This window comes from Rhinolophus ferrumequinum, chromosome 9 (genome assembly GCF_004115265.2).
Source record: "Rhinolophus ferrumequinum isolate MPI-CBG mRhiFer1 chromosome 9, mRhiFer1_v1.p, whole genome shotgun sequence".
Classification (NCBI taxonomy): Eukaryota; Metazoa; Chordata; class Mammalia; order Chiroptera; family Rhinolophidae; genus Rhinolophus; species Rhinolophus ferrumequinum.
The window spans coordinates 10,319,633-10,343,425 of NC_046292.1; the positions used below are offsets into that span (position 1 = coordinate 10,319,633).

Consider the following 23,793-nt stretch of genomic DNA (forward strand, 5'->3'; position numbering starts at 1 on the left):
GTTTCCCATTTGGGGGGGGGGGGGGTCTGAGGAATGAAAGCAGTACACTGATGATGAGCAGAAACCCCAAACCTGCTAATGCTCATGTGTTCCTCTACTCTGTGTTGTGCCGAGGCCTCCTGAAGCAGGACTTAGGGTGCCCGGTGAGGGTAGACTATTTCAGCTTATCAACTTGGCCTCCTTTCCATCAAGATGTGCCACTTACATCCGTCTGCTCAGTGTCCCAAGTTATTTTGAGCCAATTCATGACCTTATGTGCCTGCTTTTGTTTTTAAACATTTTCCTTTGCCCATCTGTCCCCCAGGAATCCATCACAAGCCAATGCTTCCATCCTGGGATGGGAAGCCTTAGCAGGCTCCTTGCTTTGAGTTTTCTCTCATCTTTTTAGCATATTGCTTTCATTTCTAAGACCCTAAGATAATAGGAAGCAGAAAACTTTATCTTCTGGCTAACTGTGGTCTTATCATCATAAAAATCAGAGGTGCCCTTTGACTGATAAATCATTTTTACAGTTAAACAACTAGCCTTCATTCATTCAGGAAGCAAATACTGAGTGCCTACTAGGTGCCACGTGCTCAGGATACTATGCTAGACCTCACGGCCTTGACCTTTGCTCCCCTTTCTTTTCCTGTTCTGATCTGCTGCTCTCCCGAAAAGGATTTGGAATCATTAATTTGTTGGGTATGTTGCGTGGGAGAGCTCCCCTTTGGCATTCGTGTCCTCTTTTTTTGGGATCACTGCCGCGCATTCTGTAGAGAGAGCTGCCTACAGCAGTGACCCTCTTCCGGAAGTTTCTTTGTGACTTTTAACAGTTGACGTTTTATAGCTAATAATAGCAAACTTTTTATAGTATCCTTGCCAGCCATCAGGCACTGCGTCAAGCATGGCCCAAACATTAGCCCACTTAGGCCTCACTGAGTGTATACCTCCTGTTTTACCTGCGACCATGATGAGTAGGTAAGTAACCTGCCCAAGATCAAAAGCATCAGACCTCAGCTTTCATCCCCTTAACTGTTCCACTGTATCATTTTCCTCAGGGCAGTCCAGGAACCAGCTGGTTATCTCCTCAATGAGGATAAGGTCGGCAAACTTCTTCCGTAAAGGGCAAGACAGTAAAAGCCCTTTTCCTGCAAAGGGCCATTTCGCTTTGTGGACCGTAGAGTCTCCGTCCTAACTATGCCACTCTGTCGCTGTGGCATAATACCTAAACGAATGAGTGTGGCTGTGTTCCAATAAAACTTTATTTATAAAAATAGGCAGCGGGCCACAGAAGCTGATCCCACGTTAAACTCTCACCCCGACTAGATTACTAACATCTCTATGGCTGCTGCCTGTTGCATGACGACCGGGGAACCCGATTCTCAGCATCTCCATCATGGTGAGCATTTTGAGCTTTTATTATGTGCCACGCACTACACTAAACACTGTACATAAATTTCCTCATTTAATCCCCTCAAGTGCGCCAGGAGGAGATAATTATTGCCATTTTACAGACAGTGCAACGGAGGCCAGAAAGGTAAAGTCACTTGCCCAAGGTCACCCCACTGGGATTTTCCAATCCCTAAACATGACACCACACTGCCTTTCACCATCAGAGACCTACACCTGCCAGTGAGTATGGAGACCTACCTTCCCCTGGACCACGTGTGAAAGAACCAAGCCTTCACGATACAAACCTCTTCCTCTAAGCATCCAGTTTCCTAGCTCCCTTCTGAGAGCCACCTGCTTTCTTTAGTAAATATCTTAGGTCACGTGTCCCTGGCCTAGGCAGTGCGCTCTTCCTTTCCACTGACTTTACCTGTCTGCACTGTGCTAATTTTACAATTTCCCTCTCAATTTCTCAAATTCTCAGGTGCCCCTACAGCGGCCACATGCGGTGTTCATCTGTACGTTCCATTTATTCCTTCCATTATTCCTGTCTGCTGAGCAGAGAACTCTAAATGACCTCTGGGTCACACGGATGTCCAAGGACCATCAGGTCACCGGCCCCAATCCCTGTCTGATGCAGCTGACATTGTCCTCAGGAGAGTAGGGGACAGATACTTGAGAGGTTTGTTTTTTAACAGCTCCTGTTATCTTTTTGTGTTGAGTCATGTGGGTGCATAGAGGTGTCACTTTAGCAGCTTCTCTTTCTTGGCAGTGACCTTGAGACCTAAAAATGGGCCACCGGATGCTCTGGAGGGGACACTGAGAAAACACCCAGTCTGTCCCCAGGCCTCAGGCAGGGCGAGCCATCTTGCATTCATTCAACAGTTATTTCTCCAGCACATACCTCATGCCAGGCCCCGTGCTGGGCACTGAGAAGCCAAAGATGAACCAGACAGACAGGCAGGTCCCTTCTCCCAGGAAGGTGTGTTCGGGGAGGGGGGTGGTGTCAGATATTTTAAAAGCTTCAGTGTCGGATGTAATAAGTGCCGAGTCCCAGGCAGAGGAGGGTTCAGCAGGAAGAGTTGTATCCTCCTCTCTCAGTCCACCAGTGTGGGGTCCAACAAACCTCACTCTTCACACTGGCTATTCCTGCTCCTCTGCGCCCCTCCTGCCCATAACCAGAAGAATTCCAGGACCAGACCCAGGTGCCCGACGCCCTTAATAAATATGACTTGATTGCCTGAATGTGAGCAAGCACTGCTTTCTCAGAGTAGTAGAAAAATCATAATTAGCTGCCCATATTATTGCTATCTTTGGAAGGGGTCCAGGATGACACAGTAAATGCAGCATTGCTGGGTTTTAAGCTACAAGATTTCTCTCTCTCTCTCTCTCTCTCTCTCTCTCTCTCTCTCTCTCTCTCTCTCTCTCTCTCAGTTTAAAACAGGCTTAAAACTCAAGCCTGTCAGGTGTTAAATTTGGACAGTGACCTGCCTGGGGTTTAACAGAAGCAGAAAACACGCTCAGCTTTTTCTTTTTCTTTTTTTTTCCAGCCCAGTTGGACATGTGCAACTAATTTGAAAGACGATCTTGGTTTTCAAGTAAAAGCCTCTGAGATAATCACAGAGAGGGAGCTCTACAAATAGATGCCTTGGTTTCTAATGACCTGCAAATGGGTCTACCTGCTGCTGTTGTCCCCATCACGCCCTTTTCCTCCTGCCCAGCTCAGTGGTCCCATAAGCACCTGCCTGACACAGCTCCTTCCTCTTCCCACAGCTTTCAGACTTGGCAGGAGGTGAGAAAGCCTCTGAGACCAACAGGGCTGTGACCCCGTCCCTGCTCACTCCTCCATTCACTCCAAAGGAGGACTCGGGCTGTCCCTAATTCTTGACCTCTGTGCATCTTTGTCAATCCATCAAGGGTTTCCTGGTGACCACAGAGCTTCACGATGATTAATTAGCAAGCTGGTATTTATAAAGTGCAAAGTGAGTGCTCCACTTTGAGCCAACTTTATCTCTGAGGGCCTCCCTAATCCCTTCTTGTTCTCCCAGCATCTCAGGCTGGAGGGACCACCCCGTTCTGTCAGGCTCTGGAATGCACCTCCATAGTCACCCCATCTGCCCCCTCACCCAAGAGCTCTTCCTAACCCCTCCCCGTTCCCCCCTCCCCTTCTTCAACATGCTGTTGTTTTTCTTAATACGACTTTACCCCTCCCCAAAAGACAGTTACACAAGTAGATGTGGGAGGAGGAACAGAAACATAGTCAGTGATGACTAAGTCTGCCTAGCTCCCTTGCCGCTGGAATACTGTCAGAATTGGCTCTCTCTCTCTCCCCAAAATCCTTTGCCGAGGGTGTGATTTTTCCTGACGATCATTCTTTCCACATGACCAAATGCTATAATGCGTAACCAGTCCAGCTCGTTTCTTTCTGCCTGAATCCATGCTTAGGGCACAGCACTCAGGGTCATGCAAAAGTGATTTCTGCTAATGAACAGGCAGCGGACAGTGCCTGGGAGTTTCACAGTCTAATCAACACTCAGCAGTTATCCCCGCTTTTCCTTTCTTCACCAGTTCTTTGATTTCCGAAGCAGTGCTTTTCCTGAAGTCCAGTGGCCTCAGAAGGAAAAAGTCTGAATAAAATGCAGCCCCTGGCATGATCTCTGGCTTTAGAGATCAACAGTTGTTTTATAGGAGGCCCAGCCCAAGGCCTGCACGTAGGGCAGAGCTCCTGACAACTTGAGCTGTCATTCTGTAGCCAGAGCCTCAGGGCTCTAAAAGCCTGAGAACCCGTGAGATCAGCCCAAGAGGTGTTAAAAAGGCTCGCCCTTCCGGGAAGCATTTCCTGAGCCATTGCCTTGAGTATAATAGCAAGGTCTGGGCATTCCACCCCCCTTTTACAAGATGCAATGGGTAATGAACAGGAATCCCCCTACCCGTGCGTCATGGAGCCTGCCCTGCCTCTCCAGGGTGGTGTCCACACAAGCCACGTGGGTAATGGACCAGGGCGTTTCATACATACAGCTCGTGGGCATAACTCAAACCAAACCCCAGGTTTTTCACGTATATGTAAGTTGTCTTTTAAGAAGGCAAACCTTCATATAATCTCTTCCCTGGTAACAGTTTGCTCCCACATCAAGCAGATGCAAAACATTTCATAATAAAGGCAGCCCTATTTCATGAGGCCCATTATTTTCATGGGTTAAAGCAAGTTAAGGTTCACCAGATTGGTCTTTTAGCTGCTTTGTGAGAAAAACTAAGATTTGGACAAACGCAAACTGCTGCAGACAGAATTTTTAAAGTTTCAATCTGCAGCACATCCCTAGTCTTTTGCATTCAATAAAAAAAACAAACTTTTGTGGCTCTGTTGGGTCCTTCAAAGCCACAGGTGAGAGATACAGAAACCTGCCTTTTGCAAGTAGCTGGGCCAAACTGTCCCTGACCGACAAAAACTTAATTCCAAGCTTTAAAAGAACAATATCATGTCATTTAAGCTGGACATTTTTATTGGACTCAGAAAACAATCTCAAAAATAAGAATGCAAATTTCATATTTTCTGAGCTCTGAAGTGTTTTTCTCAATTTTGTTCCTTTTAAAATGCCTTTCAAATTATTTCAGCAATAATGTGTAAACTATGGCAAATTGACAAGTATCAGTCGAGAGTCTGTTCTGTGCAAATCACTTTGGAAGCTGCTGGCTTTAGCTTCACAGTGCTCTGTGCCTCCATCTTTTCTCTTCATTTGACATGCGGGTCCGCATAGGGGTCTTCAGTGTCATCCTAACATTTTAAAGAATAAGCACAAAGCAGCCCTCCTAGACTAGTGATTCTCAAACTTCAGTGAGCAGAACTCCCCTGAGTGCTGTTAAAATGCAGAGTTCTGAGCCCTACCCCACAGATCAGTTTTGTCTGTCTGGACTGGAGCCTGGGACTCTGAATTATTACCCAGCGTCGCCCCCACCCTCACCCCCGACTGGGTTCTGATACTGGGGGTCCACAGCTTTGCAGTTTGAAGGTGATAGGCCAGACTGCTGAGAGAAACCCCGTCCCATGAGCCTTTGGCAAGGACATGTCTCCTCCGCGGCCCTCCTCGACATGGCATCATCCTGGTCTCCCTGCCGGTTTTTCTAAAGCAGAGTCACAAGCGACAGCCAGCTGTGGCCCAGCAGCTATTCTGCAAAGTCATCCATGTGATCTGCTGGGCCGGGGGGAAAGGGCCAGCCCCTGCCCCCTTTTACTCTCCCCCAGTCCTGGAACCCCTCCAAGCCCCATCTCCCTCGCAGCTGCTGGTCCATTCTTTTCCAAAAGATGCAGCAGCTCCGCTGTGGTTGAATCTAAACCGGGGTTCCCGCTCACCGGGTCCCTCTCCTTCATACCCCTGCAGCCCTCATTGACAACACCAGTGTATGACGAGTTGTCTCCATGGCAACCGACAGGGTGTCACGGACACAGGATTACGACTTCACAGCGTGGGGATTCCAGAGGAGTTGGGGGCTGCACCCCCTGAGCCTCTGATCCACACTCAAACTACAGGGGAGAAACCCCTCTCCTTTCCCGCCTGCGTCCGGGACCCCCAACCCCACCTCTCCCGCTCAGCTGGCGCTGTGAGGACGGAGACAAGCGATGGATTTTTACAAAGACCCCCTGGGGGATGGCGGCGGGCTGGGCGCACCCAGGCACACTTGAACGCCGGCGATCAAGACTGAGCCCGCGCCTGCTGCGCAGGGCCGGGAGCGGGGGCGGGGAGCAGGCGGTCCCCGAGGGGCCTAAGTCCCACCTTCGGGGGCGGAGCCTAGCGCGGGGAGTGTCAGGAAGAGGAAGAGCGCGGCCAGAGGCCGTGCGGGCGCGCGGAGAGCAGGGGCCGGGCCGAGGAGAGCGCCGCGCGGGCCACCATGGCCACGGACGAGCTGGCCAGCAAGCTGAGCCGGCGGCTGCAGATGGAGGGGGACGGCGAGGGCGGCGGCGAGTTCCCGGAGCAGCCCGGCCTGAACGGGGCGGCGGCGGCTGCGACTGGGGCGCCGGACGAGGCGGCGGAGGCGCTGGGCAGCGCGGACGGCGAGCTGAGCGCCAAGCTGCTGCGGCGCGCAGACCTCAACCAGGGCATCGGCGAGCCCCAGTCGCCCAGCCGCCGCATCTTCAACCCCTACACCGAGTTCAAGGAGTTCTCCAGGAAGCAGATCAAGGACATGGAGAAGATGTTCAAGCAGTGAGTGCCCGCCCGACCCGGCCCCCCCACCTACCCCGCCAGCCGGCCTCGGCCCCCAAACCCCGACCCCGCGCCGCCCCGCGTCCCCTGCTGCCAGCCGCGCTCCCCGAACCCCGACACACCAGGGGTGTGAACCCCGCGGCCCCTTCCAGATAATCACGAGGCTCCGGAGCCATCCACCCCACCACGCGTATGGCTCTGGGTACCCGGGACCCCTGGCACGCTACCCCTCCGCTGGGTGACGCCGCCCCCAGTGCACTATACCCGCGCACACGGAGTGGGGGCCCCGCAGCTCCTTCTAGATAATCACGAGTCCCCGCGAGCCCCCATTACCACCACACACATGGGTCTGAGAACTCTGGGTCGCTGGCCTAGGTCCCTGCCCTGTTAGTGACGCTTCCCCCACCACCCCACACCCGCGCACACCGAGATCGAAGACCCCGTGGCCTCCCTTTCGCCCCCAACAAGCTACTCAATTCCCCACCCCCACCTCAGCACACGCTGGTCACAAACACCCACCCCCCAGCGCCTCAACAAAGGTGACCAGTCCCTGTTCCCCAGGCCACACACATTCTTTTCCCTGGGGTACCTTCATTTTCTTTGCTTCTCTCAGATCCCCCTCAACATAGGTTCTGGGCAGAGACCCTCTCCTCCTCTACCCCTGCAGTTATTCAGCATCTGCCAGCCAACTACAGTCAAAGACCCTTCGTCCCCTCCCACCTCTACCCCCATCCAGTTAGCCAGGACCCTAGTCCTTGACCCTCAGTCTCCCTGGGGAGGGACCCCTCAGTCCCTGCTCCCCACTTTGCAGGTATCACAACCTTTCTCCTCTTGCCCTACCACTCCCCTGCCTCCAGCAGCTCCCTAGTCACTATGCTCCTGCTTTCTGTCAAACTGCCCCGTCTCGCCTCAGCCCCTCACCTGAGCCCCTCTTTTCATACGCAGGGTTCCCAAAGTCCCCCCCTTTCTATTTGATTTCCCAGTCGCCCTTTACTCCATATAATTCCACATGCTGTGCCCTCAGCAGGTTGGACAGCCCCCCCCCAAGCCCATGGGATCACCCCTACCCCCAAAATACACCCTAATATCTCTGTAGAGGGACTAGGGAGAAAGGGCTCCAGGTCCTCTCTGGTCCATTCCTGGGTTGACCCAATTGGGATTGAGATGGTCAGCCACACTCCCCTCCAGCCCTGTTTGCAGGTGGGAGGGGGTTTGAGGAGGAGGGGTGATAAAGGCACCCAACCCCCTTCCTTTTGGTACCCTTCCCCACTTCCTGTCACCAATCGCCCTGTCCCTAGCTTCTGGAGGGGACAATACCCCCAGGGTACTGGTCTGGAGTGGGTCCTGGAGGAGGTGGAACCATCCTGAGGCAGATTCTAGGATGGAGGAGTCAGGAGGTCTCTGCCTTGAGACCGGCAGTCCAAGGCCATGGGAAAGGCGCTGGACCCACCTTGCCCCAGGCAGGAGGCGGGGCAGGCTGGGGCTGTAAGCCTCCAAGCTGGCCGGCAGCTGACTGCCCAGAGAGCAAGCCGGAAAGCGGTTGTTTTGCAACCTCACAGCTTGAGAAAGTCTCTTCCCACTTCTTACACTTGCTGCAGCTGCTGCTTCTGCATTTGGCACGACCACGCAGGGGAAGAGGTTTCTGGTTCCCAGACCTGAATGATTGGGCGCCCCATATTTTTCAAGGGGAAAAACAGTCCTTGACTCCCCGCTGAGCCTCTCGTGCAAGTCCCACAGCCCTGGGGAGCCTGCCTCTTTGACTCCAGAGTCCTGGTTGAGAGTTCTAAAGTTTCTTCCCAGCCAAAGTCTGGCGTGATTAGGAGAGCAGGATTCCCAAGGAGGAAATTTCCAAGATTCTAGCAGGAATAGATTGCAAATTCCTTGAGCCCAGGGTGGGTGTAACTTCACTCTAGAACCTCCTTGTAGAGCCTGCCCTACCCTGGGGAGTGCAAGCAAAATTATTCGAAGGCAGCCAAGATCCCTGTATCAGGAGACCCAAAGCGCTAAGGAGCTCACAGTTCCTGCCAGTAACACCATGAAAGAACTGTCATCATTCCCATGGTACAGTTGGGGAATCTGGGCACAGAGAAGCTAAGTAACTTGCCAAGACCACACAGCTACAAAATGATGGAATCAGGATCTGAACCCGGGTCTATGACTCCAAAACCTTTGTTCTTCCCTTCCGGGTCTCCTGTCACCAGTATCTGCTGCCATGTGGGAAAACACACTCCTCCAACACCCCCTTCCATGTTCATGGGTGATTTTCCACCTCATGGACCCACCGCCAGCCAGCGTCTTTCCCCCAGAGCCCTCCTTCTCTGGGGCTTCCACAGCATCCCTACCCTCTGCCCCCCCAAAAAAAGATGGAGCTGTTTGGAAGAGCCCAGACACCCCAAAGAGCAGGGACTTGGGAGGGTGTAATGAGACTGCAAAGGGCTTGGAACTAGGGGAGTGCATTTGCAGAACAAGCTCCCGTTTTCCAGTCTGTTTTTGGTGTTAGTGTGACGAGGAATAGTTTGACAAAGATTCAGGGAGCTGAAGCCCTGCAAGCCACCTCTTGGCACCACTACTGCTTGCTGGAGCTTTGGGAGGGGTGAGGGGGCAGGAAGGGGCCAAGGAGCTGGACTTCTAGGGAAGGAAGTGCTGCCCGCTGGGGGCCCTGGTGAAAATGGAAAGCTGCAGATTTTGTATTCAAGGAAACAAGGCTTCACTGTGCCAGCCGAGCCCAGCCCCACCGAGTCCGGCTGTGAACAGCCAACAGACAGGCTCTCATGAAAGACAAAACCCCTCTTCTGCTTCTGCTGTCTGAGTAAGCCTGCAGCCTTCTGGGTCCAAGCAGGGCCACCACCAGAGCTCTGCTGAGAGACTTCCACCCTGGTGTCCAGCTCCCAAGACAGGGAGGAGGGAGCCTGGCCCTCCTGGGCAGCTGTCCACCAGAGCCAAGTGCAGGAGACAGAAGGGCAGAGGGAGCTAAGAGTCGGCCTTTCCTTGAAGGCCAGCAGCTGGGAAGCCTGGCCTTTTATCCTGGCTCTGCCTGTGCCCCAACCCCGGGCCCCAGGCTTCACATCTGTAAAAGGAGCAGGCTCTATCTGATGGTTGCCAAAGGTGATTCAGCAACGACCTTATTTCTGACGGGTCCTGGACTCTTCTGGATGGCAGAACTGCCTTCCACCGCCTTCCTGTCCATCCATGCAGTGTTCATCAGCAGATACTTCCTGAGGATGGAGATGGAGGGAGAGTAGAAGAGATGGAGGGAAGATAGGCTCTCCGCCATCGCTGACCTCACACTACAGCTGTGCAGGTTCCAGCAGGGAGAGACCTCAAGGGCTGACTCCAGCCCTTCTCCTCACTTTACAGAAGAAGAAACTGAGACCCAGAAAGGTGGTGTGACTTGCTTGGGGTCACAGGGAGGTTTTCAGTGGCTGGACCAGAGCATCCTTCTCTGTACAGTGGGGATAGTGGTCCCCGTTTCTGGAGGTGAAGCTCAGAGGAGGGGACACATGTAGAGCTCTGGTGCAGTGCCGGGCACGTGGAGATAGTGGAGCCAGGACTGTCCTCCTTCCCAATGCGGCCTCAGGCTGCACCCACCACCTCTAATCCCACCCTCTCCCACTTCTCTCTGCCCATCATCCAGGGCTGTCTGTGGAACCCTCCAAGCAAGGGGGCAATGATAGGGCCCCAGAGAGCCTCGAGGGGGCCCACTTCTGAGCTGGCAACAGCCTGCCTGTGCTCTGCGGGGTTTCGTAAGCTGAGACCTGCTGGAGAGGTAGACAGTCGTGTAATTCTGAACCTGCCGTGGAATCTGAGGAAGACGCCCTAGTTCCCTGCCTTGCCAGCCTCGTCCCCAGCCACCTCATCTCATGACCCCTTGCGTCAGAGAGACAGGTTTCCCTCTCCTCCTGGAAGCTTCTTCCTTCCCACCCTGCCCTCTCCTCCCCTCCTCTCCACCTGCGCAGAGACCCTGGCCCTTCACAGCACCGCCCCTCAGCGTCCTTCCTGGAAGCCAGTGTGGTGTAGTGGTTAGGGGTGGGGCGTTTGGACTCTGCGGCCCTGGGTTTGGATCCCAGCGTGGGCCCTGGGGCGAGGCACTTAAACCTTTCTGAGCCTCAGGTCCTCACCCTAGAACAGGGAGGATGATAGCACCCACATCACATGGTCGTTATGAAGTGCGTAACCCAATGCTTGGCACAAAGTAAGCACTTCTTAAGTTCCTGTCACCATCATCCCCAGCCCTGGCGCTGGTTGGGCTGGCACCAAGGCAGCTCCACAAAAGCCACTGGCTGCCTTCACTTACCTCCCACGGAGCTGCTGGACTGGGAGCAACCCTCTCGCTTTGGTCCAGAGTGACAGGAACCCAGCATGACAACCCTTTTCTCCTGCCCAACAAACACTCTGATTGACAGCTACATATGGCTTTGATAAAATAACAAAAATGGAGAAAGGAATTCATTATCACTTAATTACGTGGAAGGCAGGTGGCAGAAAAAAAGCGAAGAGCAAACAGCAGCTCTGGAGCAGTACAAAAAGGGGACCCTCGTGCCGGACCGCCCCTGTGCAGCTGGGAGACTCTGGGCGGGGTGCTCAGCTTCTCCGAGACTTAGCTCCCCCTGGGGCTGCAGAACCTTCCAGGTCAAGGGCTGAGGATGACGTCGTACAAGTCCTGGGCCTTTGTCGAGTTCCCCATCGTGTCTGATCTGTGCACTGTTAAAAACATAGATGATGACTTTGAAAAACCCCCAGTCCGTTCCTTTGATCATTCATCCAACAGATACTTCATTAAGTTTCTGTTGTGTGCAAGTCCTAGAGACCTAGGCAAGAATAAAGTTCCCGCCATCAAGAAGCTTAAAGTCTCACCGCGAGCAGTGATGTGTAGGAACCTTTGCCGGGAGAGAGGACGGGCCCACAGAGCTAGAGGTGGAGGGTTCCGTTTCCTTATTTCCACCATGAGGACTGAAAGGTCTCATAAGGAACGCTGTGATGATAGGTTCTCCACAGCCAGCCCCCTGCCCCTGCCCTCTCCCTGTTAAGTGGAGCCACCAGGTCCAGTTGCTCCCGAAGGAGCCTAAGTGTATTATTTCAGAAATTAAATTTAATCCTCACACTTACATAGTGAGGTGGGTGCTGTCATTATCCCCATTTGCCAGATGCGCAAATGGAGGCTCAAGGAGGTTATAATAAGCAGCAGAGGCAAAATTAGAATGAGGTCTGTCTACAGGAAGTTCCAGAGGCCAGTGAGGGCTGTGTTTATGGTTGGGCGTCAGGGGACTCTGAGAGCCTCAGGGGAAGCCCTCAGGAGCCTGGCTTTCTGGGCAGAGAGGATTTGTGCTCTCCCTCTGCTCTGCCTCCTTCCCTTCTGATTCTGAGTCACCTTTGTTCTCCCTCCTCCAGGGATTTTTGGTTCTCCTTTGGTTTGTACCTTCCTGCCTGCCTTCTCTCCTCCCTGCCCTCTGGACCCAAGGCTCTGGGAGGCCAGGCCCTACTGCCTCAGGGAAGGTCAGAGGCCCTTTCTGCCTGGGGAGCCTCGCCCAGGCGGAGGAGGGAGTCACTGGCGACCTCAGCAGGGACAGTCCCCACACCTTCCAGCAGCTTAGTTCCCTCTGACTGCCGAGCAGTCTTCTCCTTGGCTGACTTCTGCTTTTCAAGGACTGCAGAGAAGGGAGGCTTCCGTGCCAGAAAGGCACAGATAGCTGGGAGCCAGGCCCCAGATTCCAGAGCTGTGTGGAGATGCAACGCCAGCGCTTCCCAGCACTCTGAGGGGTGGGCCACTGTCAATCCGCTCCACCCTGGGCACTTTAGCTCTTGTTTAATCCTTGCTTTACATCCTTGTAATTTTATCATCACCCCACTTCACAGAAAAGAAGAGCTCTTGGGGAGCTTTACGTGACTTGTCCAAAGTCACACAGCTAGCAAGGAGCGGAGACAGGATTTGAACTTGGGTCTGTGTGACTCCGAGGCCCTTGCTCCCACGGGTCCCAAATAAAGCAGCATCAGCATCGCTCAGGAGCTGTTACAAGGGCAGACACTCGGGCTCCACCCCAGACCTACTAGATCAGAGTTTCTATTTGAAGAATATCACCAGGTGTGCCCATTGTGTATGAAGTGCTAGCCCCCCCACCCACAGCCATCTCCCCGCCGTTTGCCTAAGACTGACCTTCAGGTAGGACACATTACTTAGTCTGAGCTGTAGGAGGAAAGGTTACATTAAATAATAAACACTGGGCTCTATGTGACGTTCAGTAAATGTTCTGTGCAGTCATTGTTACAATAATTATTAATACTAAGAGCAGGCAGGGGAGAGCTGGCGGGAAACCCACTGCTGACGCAGCAGGTGGAGAGGGTTGCCCCTTTCGGACTGGGGCTCAGCGCCAGGTGTTTGAACCCCAGTTTAGGATATCTCCGAGCCCTGACAGCACCCAGCAGATTGTCCTACGCACTCAGATACCCCTCGGCTGACACAGGGCAGCAGATTGAGTTTCAGATTCCGCAGATAGGACTAGAGGAAGTGGTGATCGGCGGGGCTTTCCCCACATGAGTCAGGCAGTTTGGGGGTGGGGGCGGGTAGGAACTGACGGGGCATCCACCTGCTTGGAAAGGCGGGCAGGGCCAAGCTGGCTGTAACAGCAAGGCCAGAATTTTTCTGTCTTCCAGGACTTTCCTGCCCCCCAGGGACCTGCCTTCCCATTTTGCAGGACAAAAAGTAGAGGCCACAGGGGCCTTCCCACACAGGTCTGTGAATGCTGAGACCAAAACCAGGTGGGCCTGAGGGCTCCTTGGTCTATAAACACCCTCTCCTGCTGTCTGTCCTCCTGGAGACCCCCATGGGCAGATGGGCCATCAGCAAAGGCCTGGGATGGGAATCAGCCCTGTTCTCCCAAACCAACTGTTGCCATCCTCCCCCTGTGCAGCGGCGGTGGTAACTCCTCGTCCTGCCATCAGATCGAACAGCACAACTGACAGGTGGGGAGAGTCGTGTGTGAGGAACAGCTTTCTACTAGCCAGTTCCATAACCAAAATGGCCCGGCTGAGGGAAGCAGTGAGCCTCCCGTCCTCAGTGGTATTCAAGACACCAAGCAGGATAACTGCATTTGGAACCTGACCCCCATGAATGGCTCCACTATCCCTCCCAACCTGAGCTTCTCTGGACAGGGTCTGTAGGCTTCAGGACATAGCCTAGCAGTTAAACGTGTGTTTTTCATCGGGCCTGGGTTCAGATCCCAGCTGTGTCCTTGTCAACGGTGGCCTTGGCAGGGACAATTCCTCCCTGCGCCTCAGTCTCCTCATCTGTGGTATGGGGATAGTTATGCCTGCTTCGCAGAGTTCTGGTGAGGAGCTGATGCAAAACGCTTGGCACAATGCCAGGCACATAGTAAGTGCTCAGCAGAGTAGCCACTAATGATAATGAAACGGGGACGAGCCCTGGGTGCAGACCCACGGCATCCATTCTGAACGCTGTAGGAGCCAGCCACCACCCACCCGCATGACTCCTGGTCAGAGCTGGAGCGCAGAGGAGGAGCAGCCAGCTGGTGGGACCAGTTCAGCCCAAAGGGCAAAGTCTGCCTGGGTGGTGGCCGGCTGCTCCACTTTCAAGGGTGGATGGGAGGGGATTTTGTCACCAGCATCCGGGGCGGCAGCTGCTGAGCCCTCCCTGTCGAGAACTATTCAGGGGGAGGCGGGTAGGAATGCGGGCACGGTGCCAGCTGCAGCCTCCTCCCTCCAGTGCGAGAGAAAGTGCTGAGCTCCCAGCCTGGGAGCTTTGTTGCCAGTCCTGCCGGATGGAATGGGCCCTCCCAGGCAGGCCCCAAGCCAGGCTATCTCAACCCAGCCTTCCCAAGCCCTGCAAGCTTAAGAATTTGGGTCCCTCCATGGGACAAGGAAGAAGAGGGAGGCAGGCAGGCAGGGAGGAAAGAGTTTGGAATCTTCTGGTCTGCCAACGGTGTGTCCTTGGGCTGGTTGCTGACCGCTCTGGGCAACATTTTCCCCCCATAACATGAAACTGACAGACCAAGCGATCCAGATGGACCTTGTGTGCTGACTTCTCTTTCCCTGCGTCCTCTGAGCCTCCTGCAGCCTCACTTCCAGCTCGGCGAGAGGGCTGATGAACGAGAGGGTCTCCCCAGCCAGAGATATGCCTGTTTCCACCTGCTGGTAGCACAGTGACTGTCTCTTTGTCACTTCCCTCTCTGTCAGAGGAGGGACAGGAGAGTAATCTAGGGTCCTCTTTCCCTCTGCCCAGCGAGAGAGCGGAAGGCTCTGTCCTGCTGTCTTTCCATCTCCCGAAGTGGCAGGGTCTTTGAATCAGGCCTAATGGGGGGTGGGGGAGAGACCTTCGGAGGAGGGTGAGATGCTGGAGGGGCCTCTGGATCATCTTGTCCACCCCCTGCCTCCAGGCTAGTCTACAACAAGCATGTCCGCCCAGCCAGTCACCGTCAGGGATGGTACCCTGGGAAGAAGCCATTGTATTTTCTGTTTTCTTACTGTCAACATTACGTGTGAAGTACTTAACATAGCACCTGGCACACACAAAGTTCTTAGTAGCCGCTGTTATTATAATGAAATTAGCAGGTTTAAGTACCTGCTATGTACTAGGCGTTTTATATCTGTAATCTCATTTAATCTTTAATCCTAAAGGTAGATATTAACAATAATTTATTATTATTATTGTTAGCTTGTATTAATTAAGTGCTTACTGTAGGCTACAGTCTTTACTAAGAATTTACTTGGATTGGGATCTACTTTGACTCTTTCAATCTTTGTCTCAGTCCTGAGATGGGTCCTTAGGTCTCCATGGTTTAAATGGGAAAATTGAGGTTTGTGGGAACCGGTGATTTTACCAGGGTAACCCAGCCAGCAGGTGGCAGATCAGGGGTTTGGACCCAGGTCAGTCAGCAGAGTTGATGAGAACACAAACCTTCAAGGTCATCCTCAATCAGGTTAACCTTGGCACCTGGCTGCTCCATGCCCCAGAGCTCACCCATCAGAGCCCAGGGTGCATGGTAGATGCCTGCTGCCCCAGGGGTCTCATGGGAACAGCCTTCTCCAGTGTCACCTCGTCTGGGGGCCCCAACTCCCACCCCGACACCTGGCCTCTCCATGACCTCTGTCACCTCCCCTTGGCGATCGATCCACTGGCACTCCAGCGAGCCCCTGCATTGCCCCCCTGGGGGCTGGGGCCTGCCTGGGATCGAGCCCAGACCCAGCAATTGATTGACCCTTGATTGATGCAGCCACTGGTTTAAGCTGCAGCCCAGCCAGGCCTGGGAGCTGCCAGAGCCCAAGTTTCCGTCCAAGTTTGGATACTTTATCTGCACTTCCTCTGAAACTGAGCCACCACTGGCTGCGGGAGAAACCGGGCCACTTGAGCAGTAAATAAAGCTGGGCTCAGGAGAGGGGTGGAGCAGCGCGGAGAGTGGAGTGTGGGAATCGCAGGGTCGGGGTCCGAGTCCCTGGCCTCTTGTTTATCGGGCCAGTGCCTTCACCTCTACGGTCCTCGTTCCCTCTTCACTCACATGGAGACCTAATACTGACCTTCCAGGGTTGCTGAGCACAGAGGTTGTAAAGAGGAAATGCCCGGCACATAGTAGGAGCTTAATAAAGGTCACTCAATCTCCTTACAGTGGCGGCGGCTGCCATTTCTGGAGCCAGCTCCATGTGCCAGGCACTGTGCTAAGTGCTTGGCACTTAGGAACTCAGTCCTCACGGTGACCCTGTGAGAGAGTCACCGTCATGCCAGGGGGTCTCAGCCTCAGCTGGAGGCTCCAGTGACACAGGCTTCTGGAATCCAGGCAGCCTGCTCCAGCCCTGACATGTCTCTGACCTTCATTGGAGCCCCAGTTCAGAAAGTGATGGGGCTTTGTTTTTCTGAGGGGCACTGAGGAGAGGAGTCCATGTGACTCATCCCAGGAAAGACTGACTCCCTCACCAGGCCACTCTCCACAGAGATGCTCCAGTACCTGTCACTAAGAGCCATGCACCAGCAGCTCAGCCCCTTACCAACTGGCAGACAGGCTCCAAAAATGGATGGAGGGGCCCCCACAGGTCTCCTCCAGCTCTCAGTGGAGCCTAGACCATAGGATCATAGGCCTGCCTGACCCTCCCAGGTTCCACCAGTCTCTACCATATTCTCTTGCATCTACTTCCAGCCCATCTATGGCCACTGCCCACAGGGAGCACTGGCCCGTGTGCCCCACTCCAGCCCTTTCACCCCATAGTGGGGAAGAAGGCCTCAGGACCAAGTGTTCCTTGCAGGGTTCCCAGAGATCCATCTTCCCGTGCTGCATCACTTCCAACCACTGACTCACTCATGAACTATTTATACCCCTTGCACAAATGCTCCACTCCGTGCTCCAGGCAGACGTCTCTGTTCTGCTGGCAGCCCAGGACATGTGGAGGAGGGCTGGGCACAGAGCAAATGTGCAGGTTTATGAGCTTGACAGACATGGAGTGGAAGCCCAGCTCCTTTTCCTGCTGTGTGACCTTGAGCTGGTCACTTAACCTCTCTGAGTCTCCATTATAAAATCAGGTTATTTCAAGGGTTAAGTAGAATAAAGTTCGCAGTACAATGACAGTTTTCGAAAAGTGGTTGCTATTAGGTGTCCAAAGTCGTGCATTGCTTACCTGTAACTAGAGAAGGGGAAGGGAACTGGGGAGTCCTGAAGGAAGCAGAGGAATAAGATCTGTGTTTATGTGGGAACTCCAAGTCTTCGGGACACAGGTTTCTGGAACTGAGCCCCTCCGTGTCACACTACTGTCATCAACACTGTCACCCAGCTAGCTTGAGGCCTTGGGGACCGCACAAGGTTTCTTTGGGCTCAGAAGGCCCATTTGGCCAGCCCTGAGACCACTCTCCCCAGACCCCCAGGAGACAGGTGTTTGGTTAGCCTGACAAGAAGGCTCGGCTGGGCTGGGCAAACAATGCCCACATCGCCGTTCTGTGTACTTCTGACACCAGTGGCACCTCTCCAGCCAGGGGGAGGTCTGGAGGCCAACTCGAACCCAAGTTCTTACTACAAGAAGGCTGGTCTAAAGAGACGTTTGGACTCCACCCCTCACCCTGTGCCTGACTCTGCCAGGCCATTGGTGGCAGGAAAAAGAGACCTGAAATGTGCAGAACAGAGACACTGCCGTCAACTAATCACTGTTCCAGGCCTTTACCAGCCAACCAGCTATGTCCCCACTGCTCGCTTCAGAGACCCTGCACAGCCTGTTTCCTGCATACCCCAGGCCACCTCCAGGAAAACTAGAAGTGGACCTCCCTCCTGTGACCCCTAGTCCTGCCCTGTGATGTACCTTCTGCCTCCCTCCTTGGTGGGGACAGGGAGTGGGATCAGGATTTCCCTCAAGTGCCCACGGAGATGCTGGTAAGCCAGCTGGTCCTGGAGGTGGTCAGTGAGTGCTGCCCTCAGCGCCCACTCTCCCAGTCTGCACCCCATGATATTGTGAGTTTTTTTCTCCCTGCTTGTTTATGTCCCATTCAGTACAGGGAAGCTGTGGTTTGAGCTTCCTGTGCAGCAGGCTTGTCTAAAACAGTGCTGTTAAACATGTCGGAGGCTGCCAGGCCAGGTGGTGAGTTCCCCATCGTCAGAAGAAACCAAGCAGTAGCTGGGCCACAAATTAGGACTCCACCTGGGCTGAGGTCCCTTCCAGCTGTGATAGGATGATATGTTGGTGGGAGATGCCCTCGGAGCCCCCAGGCTCCCTGCACTCCGGCTCGTGACTGCTCTCACTGGTCAGGTATGAGATATCAGGATGTCCTTAGTCCTTTCTCTGTGTACCCACAGGTACGATGCCGGCCGGGATGGCTTCATCGACTTGATGGAGCTAAAGCTCATGATGGAGAAACTTGGAGCCCCCCAAACCCACCTGGGCCTGAAAAACATGATCAAAGAAGTAGATGAGGACTTTGACAGCAAGCTCAGCTTCCGGGAGGTGAGCCCACTCCCCATGGGGCTGCACTGGAGGGCTCGTTGGCAAGGAGAGGCACTCCCCTTTGTCTTTGAGCAACATTGTCCTGAACAGCTGCTGTTGAATGGCTGGTAGTTGGCTGAGTGAGACTTCAGTGGGATCCTGGAGCAGGCACCAGGGTTGGGGGCCGGGGTTTGAGATTCCTTACGGGAGAAGAAGGGACATCCATTTCTTCATGAGTGACCACTTACTGAGTGAGCCCCTGTGTGGGCTCCGGGAGTGCAGTGAAAGGCCCTGGGCTCCAGGAGTCCTGGAGTGTAGAGGAGAGAAGCCCAGCGTGAGATGGCACGAAGCTGGGATTCAGGAGAGGAAGACAGGTGGAGAGAGTGACGTGTACTGCAGGTCCAAGAGGAGCTGAGCACTGACTGGCCTGGGGGACTTCACACTCCAGCTCTCGCTCAGTCCCCACTCTGAGACAGGCAAGGCTCACAGAGAGAGAGCAGTGGGACTGGACTCCAAGCAGCATAGGATTAAATGCCGGGGGGCTCGGGGCTCTCAGAAGAGTCAGGGCTCAGGCCAGGCCTTAGGGCAAGAGAAAGGTGGTGGTTGGGAGTGGGGGGACGCCTGGGGGAGGACGAGTGGCAGGAGGAAGGTGCAGGCTGTGCAGGATAATGGTTTGTTTGGAGTCAGGACATGGGTTCAAATCCCTCCATCAATTTCTGGTGCTGAGATTTTGCACAGGTGTTTTCTTGTCCCTGAACCTTTCCTCATTCTGTAAAGTGGGCACAGTCATGTACCTTTAGGACTCAATAAATGGGAGTTAGAGTGAATTAGTTTGGGGAACAGTGGAAACAAAGAGGTGAGTTGAGGCCATGTCATCAAGACTCTTGATGGGAGCTGAGTGTGGACCGAGCAGGCTTGCTATCTATATAGCCTGGGATCCTAGGAGAGCAGGAGATGGGTCCCCTAGCCTCCCTCCCATTGTACAGATGGGCAGACCGAGACCCGGAGAGGTAGGGGCACAAGGCCTGTGCAGAGACTCAGCATGGAGGAGGAGAACCCAGAGCTCCAGTTCGCAGTCCCTTGAGCATGCCTCCTTTTCCCTAGGGAGGCCATGCTGGGCCTGGATGTGGCCAGGGATACTGGCCCCTTTCCAGCTCACCCTGACATCCCATGCTTTTCTCCCTGCTGCAGTTCCTCCTGATTTTCCGCAAGGCGGCAGCTGGGGAGCTGCAGGAGGACAGCGGGCTACACGTGCTGGCCCGCCTCTCCGAGATTGATGTCTCCACCGAGGGCGTCAAGGGGGCCAAGAGCTTCTTTGAGGCCAAGGTGAGAAATGGAAAGATGTGTGGAGCCCAGGGTGGGGGGCCCTGACCCCAGCTCGAGGACGGGGTGGCCAGGGTATAACAGGCGCCTGGGTTAGCTGGAGGAGTAGTGCCTCTGCTTCCTGTCTCTGCGGAGGCTGCAGACAGGAGGTGGGGACTGACACCCCAGCTGGGCTTGGCAAGGCCCACTGTGCTTTTGGCGTCTGTCCCCTCCCATCCAGGCTGTGTTTCTTTCCAGCTTCCTCTCTCTCCCTGCCGCCAGGGTGGGGGAGAGGCAGGTACTCTTGAAGAGGGGATGGGGACCACTTTGAGCTGCCCCTGGTATATAGAGCCACTGCCCCCAAAGGACTGGGCCTTAAGGGGTGGGCGTGGGAGACAACAGACCAGGCCTAGAAACGCACGCGGGCTCCCGGGGCCTCTTGGAGATGCTAGCCCTGCCAGCCCCAGCCTGGAGGGAGTATGACGGACCCCAGAAGCCACCTACATGGACAGCACCCTCCCCTTTCAACACACGCTGAAAGAGATGGCGGGGACAAGAATGGCTCCTGGATCCTGCCCTCAGGGCCCCTTGTTCTCCGTCTTCCCATGTTAGCTGAGAACATTCCTTCCAAAAGCCGCCTCCCACCTCCTTCTGGGCTTCCAAGGAGATGTTCCAGGGTTTATCAGTGGGACTGGTGGGCCGCTGGGCTCCCCTGGACAGGAAACGGGATAAGGACGCTTCAGAAGTTACAGGGCCCGTGCTATGCAGCAGCCCCCGAACGTGTTATCGTTCAATCCTCCCAATGAATCTGAGGCCAGAGTTACTGAGCACCAGGCCCTAAATGGAGAAACTGAGGCTCCGAGAGCTGAATAGAGTGCCCGTCCCAGGGCTGGAGCTAGTGAGAGGGGGAGCTGGGAAAGCCCACATGGAAGCGCAGGGACCCCTCTTGCTCTGAGGCACCTCGCCCCCACTCCACCCCAGGTGCAGGCCATCAACGTGTCCAGCCGCTTCGAGGAAGAGATCAAGGCTGAGCAGGAGGAGAGGAAGAAGCAGGCAGAGGAGATGAAGCAGCGGAAAGCGGCCTTCAAGGAGCTGCAGTCTACCTTCAAGTAGCGAGGGGCTGCGGCCCTTCCAGCGCCCGGTCCGGCCAGCGAGAGTGGGTGAGGGTGGGCAGACGGGGAGCCAAGCCTAAGTCCTCGGCTCTGTCTGAGGGACCGTACTAAAAACCTACAACTGTCTGTGAACACAGCCAGCTGAGCGGTCTCACAGAGGTGACCCGGCCTCCGCCCCGTTCCCTGCTGCTGTTCCTGAGGCCGTGACACCAGCGCTGGCTCCCTGCCGGGCCAGCCCTCCCTGGCCGTCCCTGAGTCCCTCTCACACCCCTGGCTGCTCCCCGCCTGCTCCCTGCCCCTCTGCCTGCCCTCCATACACACCCCTTTCCTCCCCTGTGCCTGTCCCTTCCACCTCCTCCCTTGCCCAGAGGCCACCTGCCCTTAACCCACAGGCTGCACTGCCCCTGGGGCCCTCAGCCCCTTCCTAGGCTGGGGGAGCAACAGATGGCAAGGATTGTGGCTGGCTCCGTAGAGTGGGACCTAAGGAGCTGATCAGAGGCACACGGGTGCCCCACCCCCAGCACCTGTTCCTGCAGCCCTGCCTCTTCTCTACTGGGGTCAGGGGCTGGGGGAAGGCTTCTATTTTTGTGAAGGGACCAAGGCCCTGGCACCCGTGCAACCCCAGCTCTGGGGCCCAGCCAGGCAGGGGGAGGGACAGCTGTGTCAGTCTACCTCACAGGCCCACACTCTCCCAGCCCTGCCATGGATCACGGGCAGGGGAGGCTCTGGGGGCAGAAACACTACTCCGTAGTCCCCCCCGGGACAACCTGAGGGTCTCGGGGGCTCTGGAGAGAGCAGCGTGGAGAGGAGGGATTGACCCCTTCGTAGGGAAGGATATCGGCGCCGTGTTCATTCTCCAGATGGCGACCAAGAAGTGCTTTACGTGGTTTGTACGACAGGAGGAGCAGGGGACCTCGCTCGGCCCTTTCACACCATCCTTACCCGAGTGACATTCACCACCTTGTCACCAGTGACAGGACCTGTCCATCACACCCACTCCCTGAGGAAGCATGGGGACCCCAGCACTCCCTGTGCCACTGGCCCAGTCCTGCACAGCTCCCATGTGCTTGCTCACGTGTGTGCGTGTCTGTGTGTGTCTGTCTATCGTGAAACTGTGCCCATCACACAGTCCAAACAAATGAGTGGCCATCGAGGCCAGTTATGCAACTTTCGATGTACGCGTATGTCATGACAACGTCACTGCTTTTTAAACTCGATAACTCTTTATTTTAGTAAAACGCCCCCTAGAGTCTATGAAACTCCCGTTGGACTTGCAGAGGTTTTATTTTTCTGGCCTTAGAATCTGCAGAAATTAGGAGGTACTGACCCCAGTGCAGCAGCCTTGGCCCTGAATTGCGTTTGCCTTAGCGGATATGTTTCTACAGATGAATATAGAAAGTTCTTTTTCTTTGGGCTTATTGCTTTTTTCCCCCCTCTTTTCTCAAGCCCCCCCCCAAAAAAAATGACTTCTTCATTCAATGGTACAATTATTTTTTAACTAAAATAAGAAAATTATACATTTTTATGTGTGTGTGGTTTTTGCTGGTTGGGAGGGGATGGCAAAGGGGGAGAACAGGGATGAGGTCACCTGGTGCCAGGGTAACATTTGCTCAGGTGGCTCCCATGGCATGTCAGAAGCCAGGGAGAGGAAGGGACTCCTAATGGAAGAAGTTGAATCTGATGGCGACCACGCTCACCGGGCGTTAGTCTAAGCACGTGACGGATACTAACTCATTTACTCCAAACAACCAGCCCATCATGGGGGCGCTGTTTTATTCCCAGATAAGAACAGGGAGACCCAGAAAGTCTCCCAGAGGGCGAGCAGGATGCAAGCCAGGGCCAGAGTCCACAGCCCGTGCTCCTACCCATCCAACCACGTGGCCTGGTGAGTTCAGAAGGGGCATGCATGTCCGTGGGGCCGTGGCACACAGCATGTGGTTGAAAGTGGCACCAAGGCCATGGGGATTCTGGGTTGATGCACCTTAGATCCCCCCCAAGACTCCCACAAACAGATGCCCCAAGCCTCCTGCACCACACAGGCTGGGGTGGTGGAGTGACGAGGAAAGAGCCAGGGTGCTTCCTGTATAGCTTTGGACAGAGGAGGCTCCCACTGCCTCCCAGTCTCCATCTGTTCAATGCGAGGGTGGACTAGGGTCTCAAGGTCTTCCCTGTGGTTTCCAGGTAGGACACCTCCAAGTAAAACCTGAGTGGACTCTCGGGAGTTTGGGCTTAGGCTGGGCATCGCTGCCCCCAGGTGGACGTAGATGGTACTACAGCCGCCAGGGTCCCCGTGCCCTCTCCGTCACAGGCCAGGCCTGGGGAGGGCTGCGTCCTAGGGAATGGCACATACCTGAGATGCCACCGTCATTAACACTGCATGTTAGGTTAAGCATTGCCTTTCAATGCCATTTCCAAGGGAGAACATCCCTAACATCCTAGCAAAAATGGTCTCAGAACCAAAGGATAGAGGATACTGACAGGGAAAGGCTAAAATTCAAGCTCCAGAGTCCCCTCCCAGCTGGCCCGGTAATGCACGTGGGCCTCAAGCCCTCAAAATGTCACGTGCCGGGGCCCTCCACCAACGGAGCCCTTAACCTCTGCCTGCACAAGACCCACACACACTCCCAGCCTGGGCAGAGGGCACATGTTGAGGAATGAACAAGCCCCAAATGATTCAGGGACCACGAGTGGGAAGGGAGACAGCTTCTTAAAAACCTCCCCAGGTCTCAGCCTCTCCGTGAGATTCCCCACACTGTCCCGGCCCCCATCACCAAACCCAAACCCTTCACTCAGCCCCCAAAGCCTCTCTGAACTCCCAGTACTTCCATCTGGTTTGGAGGAGAAACCCTGCCAGCCCCTAGGCCCACTTATTGGGCCTCACCTGAGATGTAACAGCTGCCACCTGAGAG

General features: G+C 54.7%; 1 protein-coding gene across 1 annotated transcript; it reads left to right on the forward strand.

The window, feature by feature from the left end:
- The first annotated feature begins 6,165 nt into the window (after nucleotides 1–6,165).
- EFHD2 (EF-hand domain family member D2) lies at nucleotides 6,166–22,406 on the forward strand. Its single transcript, XM_033115053.1, has 4 exons — nucleotides 6,166–6,566; nucleotides 18,344–18,491; nucleotides 19,662–19,796; nucleotides 20,754–22,406. Exons 1-4 carry the CDS (start codon nucleotides 6,253–6,255, stop codon nucleotides 20,883–20,885), a joined length of 729 nt encoding a protein of 242 aa, XP_032970944.1. The 5' UTR covers nucleotides 6,166–6,252; the 3' UTR covers nucleotides 20,886–22,406.
- Nucleotides 22,407–23,793: the final 1,387 nt, after the last annotated feature.